This window comes from Leptosomus discolor, chromosome 5, assembly GCF_034619465.1.
Source record: "Leptosomus discolor isolate bLepDis1 chromosome 5, bLepDis1.hap2, whole genome shotgun sequence".
NCBI classification, from domain to species: Eukaryota; Metazoa; Chordata; class Aves; order Leptosomiformes; family Leptosomidae; genus Leptosomus; species Leptosomus discolor.
The window spans coordinates 53,847,440-53,865,372 of record NC_141395.1 but is presented as its reverse complement, the minus strand read 5'-3'; the positions used below and the strand labels follow the sequence as shown (position 1 = coordinate 53,865,372).

At 38.1% G+C, this 17,933-nt stretch overlaps 1 protein-coding gene across 2 annotated transcripts in view; it reads left to right on the top strand.

Moving 5' to 3' along the window:
• MMP16 (matrix metallopeptidase 16) overlaps positions 1-17,933 on the top strand; it is a 191,870-nt gene that overhangs the window by 99,669 nt on the left and 74,268 nt on the right. For both annotated transcript variants that reach the window (XM_086465305.1, XM_086465304.1), the window contains 2 exons: positions 96-218; positions 15,727-16,031. In XM_086465305.1, the coding sequence (XP_086321431.1) occupies positions 96-218; positions 15,727-16,031 (428 nt within the window). The remainder of the gene's footprint in view (positions 1-95; positions 219-15,726; positions 16,032-17,933) is intronic.

The following is a 17,933-nucleotide window of genomic DNA, read 5'->3' as shown; positions in this document are numbered from 1 at the left end:
TAACTTCAAAAAAATAAGATGTTTATATTAGTTGGATGCAGTGGTTATGATTTTTCTTTCATGTTGCATTAACTATGTGATGCTGTTTCTTGCAGCTGGATGAAGAAGCCTCGATGTGGTGTGCCTGACCAAACAAGAGGTAGCTCCAAATTTAACATTCGTCGGAAACGCTACGCATTAACAGGACAGAAATGGCAACATAAACATATCACTTACAGGTAGCAAAGATATTCATATAGGTATATAAATGTCACTAGTAGTGCTGACTTTTAAAGTAAATATAAATTTCTGAAATATTTTGAGGAATTTATTAGTAAGTGATATAAAAATGCTGATTTGGATACCTCTTGGATAAGTATGTGTGTGCTACATAAGAAACAAATTATTTTCTTGGATTAAAATTGCATGCATTTAGTAACTGGAAAATTCTCTGAAGCTTTCAGCATTGATTTAACACAGTCCTAAATCTTACTTTTCAACCCTCTTGGGAACTTCTCAGGGAACATTGCTCTGAAACTAGGAGTGCTGTAATCAAACGCAGATCTCTAATTTAAGTATGTGAAACAGCTTACTGAAAGGAGTCAGTCTTTGCAAAATGTAGGTGCCTACAGGTCTGTTCTAAGTACAAATGAATTTGATTATAATTTGGTGAGTCACTGACCCAGTCATTTCCTGTCTACATGTTGATGGGCATAAGAGTATGTGCAGGGGTGTACATCTACATAACTCTTGAGCCTGGCATGTCGTTTAGGCAGTATGTTGCCTACTGTCAAAAGTGATCTTTGCAGGGAGAGTTAGATGCAAACTAGTGTAATTTAATACAGCCTGACTGAAAATTTACGCAGCCTCATTGGGATTCCTGTAATATCTAACAAGGGTAAGTTCTCAGGGATAAAATAGTTTTCAAATTCATTAACTGGTGCTGTTATTCATGAACCCATATAAGAATTAAATTTTAAGTTCATAAGCTCTAATGGTTATGTAGACTGTTCTTTATACCACAGCGAAGAGATAATTTTATTAGTAACTCTGTCAATACTATGGCTTATGTCAGAATTGGAGACTTTGAAGGCATTACACACTGATATAACTTCAAGCAATAGAGAACTGACTGCTTTGAGATTAGTATGTTGCATTGTCTGGAGTCCTTTATTGTTAATGTAAATGTAGTGCGTAGTTGGTTACAATAAGAGTGCCCACCTACAGCACTTTACATTTATTTGCATTTTAAAATTTAAATGAAGTGTGTGTGTGTGCACATATGACAAGGTATGCATGGTCACCTACAAATACGTCTGTTTTTCTATCGCTCTGATTTGTACAGAGTCGGATTCACTATTTCATTATAGGACTTTTTACAAGTCTAAATCCTACCACTTGTGTATCTTCTTTACTGTCACCCAAGGCATTGATCATAATAGCAAACAAGGGTGCCTGGTATTAAACTATGTGGCAACTATCTAGTAATCTTCCTCACGTTGAAGAATTTATAGCAATTCTTTACCTTCTGCCTTCCCTTTTGTAAAGTGTTCACTCTCTTGCCTTGACAAGACCTCCGGTCAACCAGAGCTTTGAAGTGAATAAGCCTATAATATTTTTGTAGTGAATTAGAGACCAAAAGGCATTTAAAGTATGAAATGCAAATTGTATTAGAATAAAAAAACCAATATAAATCTTTTTGAGTTAAAAAATAACTCAAAGCAAATAAGGACAACAAAAAAAGAAATAAAATTCTTTACACACTTCTCCTCACCTGTTTTGTTCTTCCCAGCAATTCCCTGCTTACAGGCTTAATACCAGTTAACTGAATGACATTTTAAGTTGCTTTGTTCCTTAAACTTTTGATCATATCTTTAGCATCACTTGTCTGCTCCACTTGTCTCAGTGCCAGTTCTCAGTCTCTTTATAACCTGCAGGTTTCCAGCTGCATTCTGTGTCTTCCTGGCCAGTCACACCTTATAGTCTGAAGTGTGCTCACTAAGCAAGCTTAGAAATTCCTCCAAAGATAGATTTCTCCCTTATTTCAGTTTCTGCTACCTCTTCCACTTTTCTGGAAATCAATCCCAAAACCCCACAAAAAACATTCCCAAAACCAAGCCACCTGCTCCAAAAGAACAGAAACATGGAATAAACATTAAAAAAGATGCCAGCCATCACAGTAATTTTATCATAGGACTGCACTCACCATCTTTTCTGAACAGGAAGGGTAATAGCAAAAAAAAAGTATTTTGTGGACATACCCATTGTGTTAAAAAAAGATCAACAGATGGGCAGAACATGGACCTTAACTAAAATATTTGGTGACTTTTTTTTTTTTTTTTTTTTTTGCCAAGGATTTTGACTGGAGTAGAGTAAGGCAAGCTTTTCAGATTTACTTCTTTTTTGCTTATTTCAAGAAAAGGCTTAATATAATACTGTAAATGTATAAACTCCTGTTGGACTCTGTGAAACCTGCAGCTGTGGAGTTACTCTTTCTATGCAACACTGTCAAATAGATGCAGTTCCAGTGCTGAGGGAAGCCATTTGAAGGAGACCAAAAGCTACACTTAGCACTTACTATCTGTCTGGCTACTTGGTCCTAGAGTATATCGGATGCTCTGTTTAAATTAAATAATTATCACTTCAGGCAGAACGTCAAGACATTATTGATGGAAAAATAGTATTGAGATTACTTACAAATGCATTTTAAACTGTGTCTGCTTATATTTTTACTCTAGCATTTTCTGTCTGTCACTATTTTTTTCCCCAAGAATTGCTCCTGGTACCTGTTAAACTTAAATTAATTAATGTTGTTCGGAATATATTTCCTCTTAGATTGACCCTGTAATCATGGATAAGAGGATCAAAACAGATACACATGTGACATAATATTATTTCTACATTTCCTTATTTTCAATTTATAATTTTTCAAGCTGAAACAGTTCCACGAAAGTTCAAGATGGAGCTTCAAAGAAGTGACTTACTATTATAATTTACATTAATTATGTCCTTTTTGGACACATATTACATTTTGGACTTAGGTGATAATTACTCTTAGAAAACAGTGTGTGTGCAGACAGTATCAAAATGCAGGTTTCCAGTATTGACAAAGTCAGCACAGAATGTGCATTGTGCTACATTAACTATACTTTCTCTCCCTCAGGGAATGTAGCTTTCCACTTATTTGAACTGATGAGTAGGGTGCTTGTTAGAATTTCTGTTTCTAACAAAACTACACAGCAATATTACTTACTGCATCTTTTCTGGCTGTATCATTCGTGTTGGTATAACTTGTGACCATTATTGGTACTTAATATACTAACATGACTTTACAAAGGGAGAAACAGAAAGCAATTTTTTGAAACTTTTTACCAGCCAGAACAGTATAGGAGTGAAGGAGAACATCTAGAGTATATGAAAATTAGAGCCCATTACAGAACAAACTACAAAAATCTTAGATATGGTCTTGATTATTCATTAGTGTTTTAGACTGTATCAGGTTACACAAAAATCTCTGAACATTATATAGTCAGAAAAGAAATCTATGAAACCTATTAAGTTTTTGTTTGGGTTTTTTTAATTTTTAAAAAAAAATTTTAACGGGTTGTTTACAAACACACTTATGAGTCTTTCTCAAAAAACAATCATCTCTTGCTGGGGAAGTAAATCATCTAGTACTTTAAAGAAGGAGCAACAGTGTAAATCAATAAAGCAATCATCTTTGTAAAAATAGAACATAAATGTTTCTATGTGCTTTTAGACATAGAATTATTGAATATAAAGTCCTCCTCATCAGAATTCTGGCCATACTATTCATAATTTTAACTCCAGCAGCCAGTAACTGGTCAATTCCTGATTGTTCAGTCTGCAGAACACTTTTGCAAATAAAATGGGAGAATGCTGTCTAAAAAGCCAAGCTTTGCCTTGAATTACAACCATTACTTAGAACTTACAACAATTTAGAATAAAATGAAATCAAATAGTTTAAAAGCTGTTCCTTTTTTTGCTGTCTTGAGGAAGAAAAAAACACAATTTGATTGTTCATCAATCTGTAATACTTTAATTGGTGGAGAAAACTTAACTGTAAATGGTCAATGGCTTCATCCCAAACCAACTAGAATCAATTTAATCTTTTTCTTGACTTCAGTGGACATTGGGTCTAGCCCTAGATTAATCTCTTTCTCTTTTCTCAACAAGCTGGATACATCCTGGATTTCAGCTCTCCAAAAACTGACAGAAGATTAAATATTTGAACATGTCTAACTTTATGCTGTCCACTTAAATGAGTTAATGCTAACTGAGAGCTTCAGTATGCAATGAAAAGTCCTATCTGGCTTGTTAAGGATAGACTATCTTATTTCTGTGTTCTGAATGATCCATATTGTGTGGAATATGGAAAGAGAATTAAGAAAAAACTTAGAATGTTGATTCAAAAGAGCAACACTACTACAGAGGAATATTTAGAAAACATTTCGTAAATCAAGGAATTGAGCACCTTATTAGTCATACTTGTCACAAAGTCATTATATGCTGAATTTCTTTGATTTCAGTTTGCTCATGAGTGAAAAAGGTCAATTCTGTGTCCATATTGAAATGATAATACAAGCTTTGCATTGTGATGACGTTCACACTGTATTATTTTTTGAATATATGGCTATACTATTTCAGCATTTTTTTCCATTAAAACTGAAAAGCAGAAATAAGGGGAAACAGTGATCATTTGTCTTGTTTTGTTTTGTTTTTTTCAGAGATACCAAGAACATCCTAACTTTTACAAATTTGTGAAATTCTTCAATACACTAGCAATATTCTATGTTTTAATTCAGTTGAACCTGACTAATATATTTTGAAACAGAAGCATTTAGAGGATTCGGCTTCACTTCAGTGTATTTTTTTCCCTACATACATATAAGGCCTGCAAGACCTTAGGGCTGTAGATATAGCTAACTATGTCATCTAGAATCCTACTCTACCATTTTAAGTCAGTTATAAATTTTGAAGTTCTTGACTCCTCTGTATCACAGAGCACACAGTAGTGTAGAAACTGCATGCAGATTTATATTGAGAAATGATCTCCAGATGTGGAAAGCATTCTGAGTGGCATGGTGAAAAAGTTTTCAGGGTTCTATGAAAACAGGTGTTTTCAAAATGACCCACCCATGAACTCTTAGCATTCCTACTTACATGTTTTATTGTAACTCTGATGATTTACAGCTGCAAATCTAGAAGAATAGTAGCTTGTACCAGAGAGACTAGTTACGAGTAATTATAGGCCTGTCAGTTTGACTTCGATGCCAGGGAAGCTGATGGAGCAGATCATCCTGAGTTCCATTATGCAGCACATGCAGGACAACCAGGTGATCAGGCCCAGTTAGCGTGGGTTTATGAAGGGCAGGTCCTGTTTAACAAACTTGATCTCCTTCTATGACAGGGTGACTCGCTTGTTGGGTGAGGGAAAGGCTGTGGATGTCATCTATCTCGACTTTAGCAAGGCCTTTGACACTGTTTCCCGCAGCATTCTCCTAGAGAAATTGACTGCTCTTGGCTTGGATGGGCATACGCTTTGCTGGGTGAAACACTGGTTGGATGGCTGAGTCCAGAGTGTTGTGGTAAATAGAGTTAAATCCAGTTGGCAGCCGGTCACGAGTGGTGTCCCCCAGGGCTCAGTACTGGGGCCGCTCCTGTTTAACATCTTTGTCAATGCTTTGGACGAGGGGATGGAGTGCACCCTTAGTAAGTTTGCAGGTGACACCAAGCTGGGTGGAAGTGTTGATCTGGTTGAGGGTAGGGAAGATCTACAGAGGGATCTAGATAGGCTGGATCACTGGGCCAAGGCCAATTCCATGAGTTTCAATAAGGCCAAGTGTCGGGTCCTGCACTTCGGCCACAACAACCCCCAACAGCGCTACAGGCTTGGAGAGGAGTGGCTGGAGAGCTGCCAGGCAGAGAGGGACCTGGGGCTGTTGACGGACAGCCGGCTGAACATGAGCCAGCAGTGTGCTCAGGTGGCCAAGAAGGCCAACGGCATCCTGGCCTGTATCAGGAATAGTGTGGCCAGCAGGAGTAGGGAGGTGACCATTCCCCTGTACTCGGCACTGGTGAGGCTGCACCTCGAGTACTGTGTGCAGTTTTGGGCCCCTTTCTACAAGAAGGGCATTGAGGTGCTGCAGAGGGTACAGAGGCGGGCTGCCAAGCTAGTAAAGGATTTGGAGCATGTCTCATATGAGGAACGGCTGAGGGATCTGGGGCTGTTTAGCCTGGAGAAGAGAAGGCTGAGGGGAGACCTTATCGCTCTCTACAACTACCTGAAAGGAGCTTGTAGCAAGGCGGGGGTCAGTCTGTTCTCCCTAGTAACAAGCGATAGAACAAGGGGAAATGGCCTTAAGCTGCACCAGGGGAGGTTCAGGCTGGATATTAGGAAGAATTTCTTTACTGAAATGGGTTGTCAGGGATTGGAATGGCCTGCCCAGGGAGGTGGTGGAGTCACCATCCCTGGAGGTGTTTAAGAAATGGGTAGATGTTGTACTTAGGGACATGGTTTAGTGGTGTTGATAGAGCTAGGACAAAGGTTGACTTTATGATCTTGAAGGTCTCTTCCGACCGAAACTGTTCTATGATTCTATGACTACTTGTTTTTTACAGTTCTCATAAACTGTTAAACTGCCATAGGTCTTCAACCCTTAAAGACTGATGGGACAGGGATGCTATGGTTCCTGGCACTAAGCATTGGCTTTTTGTAGTATGATGCAAATGCAGAACTAGATGCTAATTTAACTGCATCTCCTATCAGCTTCAGTCGGAAATACCATAAAAAAAATGCAATTCTCGTCAACCTGATGATACACAAGAAAGTTTCCTGTATCTATCTACCTGATATCTGCTAGTTCCATTATAGGCCATGTTTAGGAACCTGAATAAAAAGGAATAGTTCAGTTTCTGAGTGTTGATTTAAGTGTATTTATCCCTCTGTTAAAGCCTGCTGCTTTCCAAAAGTCCAATTTAATAAAGGTAATACTTGCCCTTTTCTTGAAGAACTATGTTTGCGGTGTTATATACCTTAGTATTTCTAATCTCTGAAAGGAAAGGTGGAGGACATGCATGGTGGGCTGACCCTGGCTGGACACCAGGTGACCACCAAAAGCTCTCTATCACTCCCCTCCTCAGCTGGACAGGGGAGAGAAAATATAATAACAGGCTCGTAGGTTGAGATAAGGACAGGGAGAGATCACTCACTAATTACCATCACGGGCAAAACAGACTTGACTTGGGGACTTGATTACCAGTCAAATCGGAGAAGGGTAATGAGAAATAAACCCAAATCTTACAAACACCTTCCTCCCACCCCTCCCTTCTTTCTGGGCTTAACTTTATTGCCAAGTTCACTACCTCCTCTTCACCACCAGCGGCACAGGGGTACAGGGAATGGGAGTTATGGTCAGTTCATCGCACTTTGTCTCTGCTGCTCCTTGGACTCCTCACACTCTTCCCCTGCTCCAGTGTGGGATCTATCCCATGGGAGACAGTCCTCCATGAACTTCTCCAATGTGAGTCCATTCCACGGGCTACAGTTCTTCACGAACTGCTCTAGCCTGGGTCCCTTCCACAGACTGCTCCAGTGTAGGTCCCCCACAGGGTCACAAGTCCTGCCAGCAAACCTGTTCCAGCGTAGGCTATTCTCTTTCCATGGGTCCACAGGTCCTGCCAGGAGCCTTCCCATGGGGTCACAGTCCCTTCAAGCATCCACCTGCTCCTATGTGTGGTCCTCCGTGGGGTGTAGGCAGATATCTGCTCCACCATGGACCTCCATGAGCTGCAGGGGGACAACCTGCCTCACCATGGTCTTCACCACAGGCTGCAGGGGAATTGCTGCTCTGGCACCTGGAGCACCTCCTCCCCCCTCTTTTTCACTGACTCTGGTGTCTGCAGAGTTGTTTCTCTCACATATTCTCACCTCTCTCTCTGACTGCAATTGCATAGTTTGTTTTTTTCAGCCTTTCTTAAATACGATATCCTAGAGGTGCTACCACCATCACTGATTGTCTTGGCCTTGGCCAGTAGTGGGTCCATCTTGGAGCCAGCTAGCATTGGCTTTATCGGACATATGGGAAACTTCTAGCAGCTTCTCACAGAAACCACCCCTGTAGCCCCCCCTGCTACCAAAACCTTGCCATGCAAGCCCATAACAACATGTAAAATATAGCTATAAAAGGAGATTAAGTTACACTGTGGTGATTCTAAAATTTATACAATGAAAAATAGCTATATAACTGTAATTATGAGAGGATTCCTATGTAACAATCAATTAAGCCGATTCGTTATGCTTTTCCACAGTGTAATTAACAAAAAATGCTCTTCACTGTATATATTTTTAGTGTCAGTCTTTTCCGTATGAAATTTGAGTATTGTAGAATATCAGTTCTCATTTCTTTAATGCTTACCTACTTCAGCAATCCTGAAATAATTTAATATTTGAATATCAATATGCTATAATTGTAAATGTTTATGTTGCATTTTATTACTTTTAAATTAATTAGTAGTAAATTATGACATTTATCTATCAAGTATTTTGCTAATCTTGCTTTTGTATCTTGGAAATCTTATATTTGTCACTTTTCATCTGCTAATGAATTACGGGGAGAATATTATCCATGAAACCAAAGAAGAAAGAAAATTATAAGTTCTTTCCATAGCAGCAGTAGGTTGACTTTTAATGTAGTCACAGAAAATCAAAAGCAATAGTTCTGACTTGGGTTTAATCAGCTGGAGCAGGAGCTATGTGAACCAAGGTCACATTTTACACGAGAAACATTCTCAGGTTATAGTTACAGAGAGTTAGTAAAGTTAGACTGGAAAGAAGTTGAAGCTAAGAAAACGTGCATCAGTGAGAGATTAATGAAGCAACCTGATAGAAAGTGTCTCTAGAGAAATGGCGGCGCAAAATGAAATATACCTTTGACCAGAGGTAGTCTATTCATTTCAATAAAGTAACCGTGGGATTTAGGAAGAAAAAAAAAGGAAGAAAGAAAACCTTTGGTTCAGTTTAGGTTTGACTTACAGCAATGGCAATGGGAAGGTAGTTTCAACAAGTTATTCAAATTTAAGCTAGGTTTTAATTCATTTTATCTTAACTGTTTGATATCAAATACAGATCTATAATTGGCTTACTTCAAAGAGATTACTGACTGCATCTTTTTACCTACTCATTTGACTTTCCTGCTCGTTTGTCTTCTGTGTCCTTTCTTTCTTTAGAATGGTTTTTCCAATTTGTGGTTTTGCTCCAAGAAAATCTTGGAATATTTGGGAGGAATAGCATTGTAGAAATATATTCCTCATTTAAATTTAATTGATTTATGTTCTAAAAAAATAAAAGATCATCTTGCATCATTATAATTACCCAATAATTCTAAAAGCACTCATTTGTATCCAGTCTAATCAGCACAACAGAGTAGAAAGATATTGTTAATCCTGTACTCTGGATTTAATGCACAAATGAGCATAGAACTAATTTAAAAACAGTATTTATTATATGCAGTGGAAAATAGAAGTATCAAAGTCTACAGGCCATGAAGAAATCTGTCTCTGAGTTATCACAACTCTTGTGGAGGCCATTTACTGCTAAGGTAAGCAGTAATAGTAAGCTTTACACATTTCGAGCTTTGTCTAGACTTTCTGAACTGCCTCTTTGGTTTAACTTGGATCAGAAGGGTTTTTATATACGAAATTGTAGGAATTTACGTGAAAAATATAACAAGCTGTTATAATGACAACTCAGGAAGAAAAAAAGGAAATAGTGAAATTTAATGGTGTATGTGCTACTTAATGTACTGTATTTGAATATCAGATGACTGATCTTACACAGCCAAGTGAGGTATATCCTGACAGCCTTGCAAGGCTTCTGAGGTTGTTGCAGCCAAAAATCTGTCACTGAAACATGGATAATTTTTTGAGGGTATTTTGGGGAAGCAGGGGTAGAAGACAGAAAACCCAAAGCTTTTCTAAAATCAATAGGACTCAGAATTCCAGAATAATTTCGAGTAACAATCTCCAAAACAAGACTCTTCAGGCATCTGTAGAAATAGTAAATCAGTGTGAAAAGTGCATGTCACTGATAAAATCTTGCTCTTCTTGTGCAAGACATGGATTTAAAAGCTATTATGCCTAAAGCAACTATATCAGGTTGAAAACCATATTTGCATCAAACAGCATTAATAAACAGAAAATACTGTATTCAGTTGATACATGGCTGTGGTTGTCTAACAATAACATATTTTAAAATTTACACAAAGCATCACTCAGTTTACTAGTTTGTAAAGAACGCCATGGAGGTAATTGTTTAATCTTATAGATCATCTTTTGCTTACTAAAATGCTTTCCCTTTGGAAGGAATTCAGCCTCATAATAAGGTTGCACTGCCAATCTGATTAAGGTCAGCATTGGATCTTTCTCTCTATTGAACATCTTTTCTGTGAAATGATCGCTAGACTTGGAGGGTAGAAAAGTAATACGTAGAAAAAAAATACTGTTTTCTTATTGTGTTGGCCATTGTCTTGCTATGCTGCCTTGCAATAGGAGTGGTTCTGATTTGGCATGTCCTCCACTTATTTGTGTTTGAGCTCCATTATCTAGAAATGTTGAGTGTAAGATATCCAGTTCCTCTTTTTTTATTACCAGTGACGGTTACCACTATCTCACGAGACCACTGGCTTTAAGATGTAGAGACAAATGTAATAGGAAAAGGGTTCATAGAAGACTTTATTTGCTATTGTGGTGATATGTCTAAACTGAAGACTTTTAAGAGATGAGTCCTAGAATCTCTCGTACTTGATACATTGTCTATATGGATTGATATTTTTACTGTACTTCCTGTTTGGAGGTTATATGACCAATACCATGAAAGAAATATAAAATATCTTGGATTTCATATGTCTACATTGGTGAAGTATTTTAAGCAAAGTTCCCAGACAGACAACTTCAACATTCGTGTTATACATAGCATTGGAATTTGCCCTGTTGGGACTGAACATGACTTGTGTTAAACACATTCAAATGGGCAATCATTCTCTGGAAACACTCTTATATTGGAATAACTACTGATTTATATAATTCCTTTTAGAAGCTACGTTTTTTGGTATAATCTTGCTTCTCCAGAAGGTTGTTTTAGAAGCCAGAAATCTGTCTTGTTTTAATACAGAATGTGTGGTTTGAAAAATCTTTCCTCTTGACAGTGAATCTTGAGATGTAGGATGTTATTTGAAAAGTAATTCAACAGCAAACCCCCCGGAAAATGTCTCCAATCATAGGTAATCATCCCTAGTTAATGTATGTAAAACTAGCACAGTGGCTCAACTTTTTGTTTGTAATCAATGACGAAAACTTAATTCTGTGTACTGGAAAAGCAAGAAAATGTAAAGTGATAAGGGTTAAAATGTGAGTCAAACCCTTTTAGACCAAGTAATTAATCAATTTACCACCAGGACAAAATTCCAATCTGTTTTTATCCATTTACTCATATCACATATAGCATCATAAGATCGTCCTTTTGCTCTGTTCACAACCCCAAAGTGTGACTTTGACCAATTACTAAGATTCCTAAATACAAAACAATAAAAAAAAACCCTGTACCTTTCAGATTAACTTTTCCTGCATCAAAATACCAGTTTTGCTAGACTTATTCTATTTTCTGTGGAAGCCTGTTAGTTCATTTACTGTATTCATTATACATAGCAAATAACAAAGGCTTTAATCCTTCAGTGTGCTGTGCTTAAGACCACTTATGTGCTTTAGAGAGCACACTGCAGAATTGACTAAGAGAAAGTTCATCAGATTTGTAAATGGTGTTCTTGGCATAGAAACTGGTTAACTGTTGTCAAGTTTTTGGTACTGCCAGTGTGAGTGTGCCTTTGTGAGGTGTTTCGGTTTAGTGCCATGTGACACTCTGGTTGTAAAGTACTGTACATTCTCAAGGGGCACATGATGAGTAATTTATGAACTTGCTAACTAAAACATCTCAAAAAAGTAACTCGCAAAGGAGGGAGCTTTCACAGAGGAGTTCTGCAGGGACTGATAGTTGGTCTAACACATACAATATTTTTTTAATCACCTGAAAATCAACACAATGCTTATCATAAAATTAATCAAAAATACTGATTAGTAAATAACTATTGCAATTTGAATCATATAACATTTACATCATATAGGGCTAGGCTATGCCTACAGATCAGATGAAATTTTCTCTCTGACAGTGAGATCAGTACAGCAGTGCTTTGTGGTTCTGACAGAGTCAGTTTTTAAAAGAACATTCCAGAATTGGAGTGAGTTCAATAAAAATCATAGGAAACATTTAATAGACTGGAGAAAATATAGTAAGATATTTAAAGAGTTCAAACTTTTACTTTCCAAGACACAACAAAAAGGTAATGATTTTGCAGTGCAGAAGTGTCTTTTAAATGTCTTTTGTTAGGGGGACAAAATGTTCTTAGAGCTCATGTACGTGAAAGAGAAAGGCAGAACAAGAACCAATGTTACAAGGAAGACAAATAAAGTATAGGCACAAGTATATAATGACTGGTTAAATCGTCTTTGGAATAAAAGATTAAGGGAAGCAGTGGATTCTCTATAGTGTACTATCTTCTAATCTGCCTTGATATATCTTTTGGAACATACATACTAGCTGAACAGAAATAGTGCTTTGGTTAGACTAGGATTATTGGACTCAATACAAGAATATTTTAGAATGGAACTCAAAATAGGTAACTTTGTTTTCTACACGAACCTATGAACAAAATATTACATATGTGAAGTCAAATCTGGTCATGAGGGATATGGAGAAGGCTGAGGTTCTCAATGACTTCTTTGCCTCAGTCTTCACCGGCAAGAGCTCTAGTTGCACTCTCCAAGTTGCAGAAGCCAAAGGTGGGGACTGGGAGAAAGAAGACCCTCCCACTGTAAGTGAGGTCACTGGTTTGTGACTATCTAAAGAATCTGAAGGTGTACAAGTCCATGGGACCTGATAAGATCCATCCACGGGTCCTGAGAGAACTAGCAGACCAAGTTGCTAGGCCACCTTCTGTCATATTTGAGAAGTCATGGCAGTCTGGTGAAGTGCCCACTGACTGGAAAAGGGGAAACACCACCCCCATTTTCAGAAAGGAAAAAAGGAAGACCCAGGCAACTACAGGCCGCTCAGTCTTACCTCTGTGCCTGGCAAGATCATGGAGCAGATCCTCTTAAAGCCTCTGCTATGGCACATGTAAAATGTGGAGGTGATTGGTGGCAACTAACATGGCTTCACCAAGGAAAATCCTGCCTGACGAATCTGGTGGCCTTTTATGATGGAGTTACAGCGTCGATTGACAAGCATAGAGCAACTGATATCATCTATCTGGACTTGTGCAGAGTCTTCGACACTGTCCCGCATGACATCCTGGTCTCCAAATTGGAAAGACATGGATTTGATGGATGGACCACTTGGTGGATAAGGAAGTGGCTGGAAGTTGCACTCAAAGGGTTGCAATCAATGGCTCAATGTCTGAGTGGAGATCAGGGACAAGTGGTGTTCCTCAAGGATTGGTACTGGGACCAGTGCTATTTTACATCTTTGTTGTTGGTGGCATGGACAGTGACATCGAGTGCACTCTCAACAAGTTTGCTGACGGCACCAAGTTGTGTGGTGAGGTCGACACACTGGAGGGAGGGGCTGCCATCCAGAGGGACCTTGACAGGCTTGAGAGGTGGGCTCAGGCCAACCTCATGATGTTCAGCAAGGCCAAGTGTAAGGTCCTGCACCTGGGTCAAGACAATCCCAGGCACAGATACAGGCTGGGCGATGAGTGGATTGAGAGCAGTCCCGGGGAGAAGGACTTGGGAGTGCTGGTGGGTGAAAAGCTGGACATGAGCCAACAGTGTGCCACCGCAGCCCAGAAAGCTAACCATATCCTGGGCTGCATCAAAAGATTTGTGGCCAGCAGGTCAAAGGAGGTGATTCTGCCCCTCTACTCTGCCCTTGTGAGACCCTACCTGAAATTCTACGTCCAGCTGTGCAGTCTCCAACACAAAAAAGACATGGAGCTGTTGAAGCAATTCCAGAGTAGGGCTTCCAAAATGGTCAGAGGGTTGGAACACCTTTCCTCGAGGACAGGCTGAGAGAGTTGAGTTTGTTCAGCCTGGAAAAGAGAAGGCTCTGGGGAGACCTTCTAGCAGCCTTCCAGTAGCTGAAGGGGGCCTACAAGAAGGCTGGGGAGGGACTTTTTACAAGGGCCTGCAGTGATAGGACAAGGGGTAATGGTTGGAAGCTGGGAGAGGGCAAGTTTAGACTAGTTATAAGGAAGAAGTTCTTCACCCTGAGGGTGGTGAGACACTGGAACATGTTGCCTAACGAAGTTGTGGCTGCCCCCTCCCTGGCAGTGTTCAAGACCAGGCTGGATGGAGCCTTGAGCAACCTGGCCTAGGGGGAGGTGTCCCTGCCGTGGCAGGGGGTTGGAACTAGATGATTCTATGATCTTTATGGTCCCTTCCAACCCAAACCATTCTATGATTCTATGAAATCTATAAAATTAGACTTGAAGGATTTATTTCCATTTATATAAACTTACAATACCATATAATCAAGTACATTTAATGCACCAAACAAATCAATCATTACAGTTTTATGCATGAAAATATTTTTGTTCTCCATTAACACGCTATGCTGTGTAAATTTACATAACTCTCATATATACTCTAGAGCTATGTAATTTCTGAAATTTGTGCTGGACATTTAGTCAAGTACATGTGAAATGAATAAAGAGCATCTGATTGCAGTAGTTTCCGAACACACACAAACCTAACTGGTTTTGTTGGCCATATGAATTGAGGGAAAATGAGGAATTTGAACAGGTCTGTCTGAAATTGATTATTGCCATTCTTTTCTTGAACTCAATAATTAAAATAAATAAAGAAGGTTTATTTTTAAAGATGATTCCACTATAATTTACTAGTAACTGTGACTGGGATCTCAACTGAAATTCTGATATTTTTTTTTTTTGCCTTTCTTTTATGGGTGTTATTTGAAGAAGTAAAGACTGGAATTTCTCTTTAAACGTATATTTCTAATTTAGCACATAACTGTCTTCTATGAAATTATTTCTCTGTTGAATTCTACAGTTTTATGCAATATTTATAGAAGTAATCAGATCATAAAAGGACATCTTAGGCTGTATTGAAATAAAAATGCTTTGTTTCTAATAAGGAATTATCTATCCAGTTACAAATGCAACAAGAACTGTTTTTAAGGCTTTTTGAATACTGGTTGGTGGTCACAGTATGTAGCTCTGCTATTGTTAATGGACTCGCTAAGAAGTTAAAATTTCGTTTAACTTCAAACTTTTTTCTTTTCATCAGAAATTACATGCCGTTCTTTAGCTGTGATAGATTCTAACTGTGGTCCAGGAGGTAAACAGTCAGTGGTTGATTGTTCTGGTTATCCCACTGTTAAGAATTTTTCATTTTGAAATAATAATCTTCTAAAAATAAGATTTTTGTACTGCTGAGAGTAACCTAGCTGACATATAATAAGTTCTAGCATAAAGGGCTACACATATTGACACAATAATTTTGCACCAGCTTGTTTAAAAACACTCTTTTTAAAAATTCCAGACTAGCATGTTTTGTTAAAAGCACGGTGCTTTTACTAATTAGAGGAAAATGGATGTAAGCAGTGTCACTTACCACTCTGTCAAATTTCATCTAATGTTTCTCTGTTTCTTTCAGCATAAAGAACGTCACTCCAAAAGTAGGTGATGCTGAAACTCGTAAAGCCATTCGCCGTGCCTTTGATGTGTGGCAGAATGTAACTCCTCTAACATTTGAAGAAGTTCCTTATATTGAATTAGAAAATGGCAAGAGGGACGTGGATATTACAATCATTTTTGCATCAGGTTTTCATGGAGACAGTTCTCCCTTTGATGGGGAAGGAGGATTTTTGGCTCATGCTTATTTCCCTGGGCCAGGAATTGGGGGAGACACTCATTTTGACTCAGATGAGCCATGGACTTTGGGAAATCCCAATCATGATGGTAAGAGAAGATTTCAGTTTAAACAAAATAAATAAATGTCATGAATTTTCAGCTAACAGAAGTATTTCCATGCTTCCTGGTCCCTAAAGTCACACAGTCACATTTCTTTCCTAAGTTCACATTACTTTAGAAATGTGTTTGGTTGATTAGTCTATTAGAATCTGAGGCAGGAAAGTTTCTGTCCAAATGTAAGTTACAGTATGAAAACGTGTTTTTCTTGAAAGACATTGAATTCTTGTGAGGAACCTTTGTGTTCATTCAAACGTTGTACTGTTGAATGTTTACATAAACTACTTTCATTTTTAAATTGTTTGCCATATAGATCTTATTTAGATTTAGGGAAAAAGTGGAATGTTCTTTAGCAGTGATGTAAGAGAGGTTAAGATTAACTGAGACTACCCAGCAGTATAGTTGATACCAATGTACATAAAACCTAGTCTTCTTTCATTTTTCTTTGTGGTGATACACTGGCAGCATTTAAAGTCAACTCTTACAGATGCCATTCCAAGAACAGAGTTAGTGTTTTGAATCTTCTGAAATTATTAATTCCAACAACAATTCCAATTTATTAAAATTGTACATTCCCCGTAGTCAAATAAGTGACTGCATCGCACAGTGGTCGTACCTAAAATTTACCAAATCAAGATTAAAGAAACTCTTTAAAGTTACTTTTCATAGAACTGTAATCTGGCCCTTGCTGTGCTCCAAGTTCAAGTGACTAAATTACTGACATTATCTAGGAAACCTAATTTAAAGCGAGCCTTTACATCTCTATAGAACAGTAGGAAAGAAGTTTTGTGTAGACACATTCTGTGTTTGATGCTTTGACCCGTTTTGGTTCCAAGTAGCCTCAGTTGCCTTAGTAGATCTCTCTAAGCCAGTTACATACAGTTTGAGAGTCTCCAGCAAACAATGATGCACGATAGAGGATGTTTCTGGCATATAAAAGGTGGTAAGGATGACAAGAAGCACAGAACTGATGTATTTCAATGTTACATTGAATTTGTGAACAATGAGAGGCTTTATGTAATTCTTTTCCCTTTCTCACCTGAGATCTTCCAAGTAAAATTCAGAGCTTTTTATGTAGCATTATTTGTAGCCTGGAGTTTGCAACAAAGCTTTAAGTCAAGTATGGTAAGTGACTGTTCTAATCGTATAATACTTCTGCTGTGCCAGGGTCAGTGAAGCAAGAGCAGTGTACTGCACTGTGAAAGCCCTTAGTAGCAGAATGGGTTCAAGAAGCTTATTCTTGTGGACCAAGCCCTCAGTTCTTACTGGAGCAATATCTGTGCTATTGCACTGCTCATATTTGTCCTTTTGACTGTGAGAATCTTCTATTTGTGCAGTTCAGGTACATAGTCAGTCACAGCATTGTGAGGCTAAATTAGGTTGTTTTTATGGGCCTCAGTGGGAGAGCAACACTGCACATAATGTTCTGTATTTTCAGAGCCATTACTTCAGGCACTCAGGAAAATCTACAGGCATGTGTACATTGAAATCAAGGTGTCAATTTAAAATGTGATAACTCTTTTTGGAACAGTTCCACATGTGGATAATTTTAGTCTGTATGAAAGTGTTCAAACTTCTGGCTATCTCCTTCTCCTTTAACCTAAATGATTTTCAGAGTGGAAAAGGGCACTCATGTCTTTATATGCCTTTTTGTGGCTGAGTTTTGTAGAGCAGTTTTCAAAAGCTATTTCTTGTGTTAATGAATTTTAAGATATTTTTAACAAAAAAAATCAAGTGAAAGTAGAATGACTCTATCACTAAAAATATGCTTTTATCTATCTTAGAACATTGACCTTTTATAATAAAAAATATTTGCTGTTTAAATCATGAAGGTTTAATAGGTACCACTGGAAATTTATTCTGCAAATTTAATAACTTATGTACTTTGGTGTG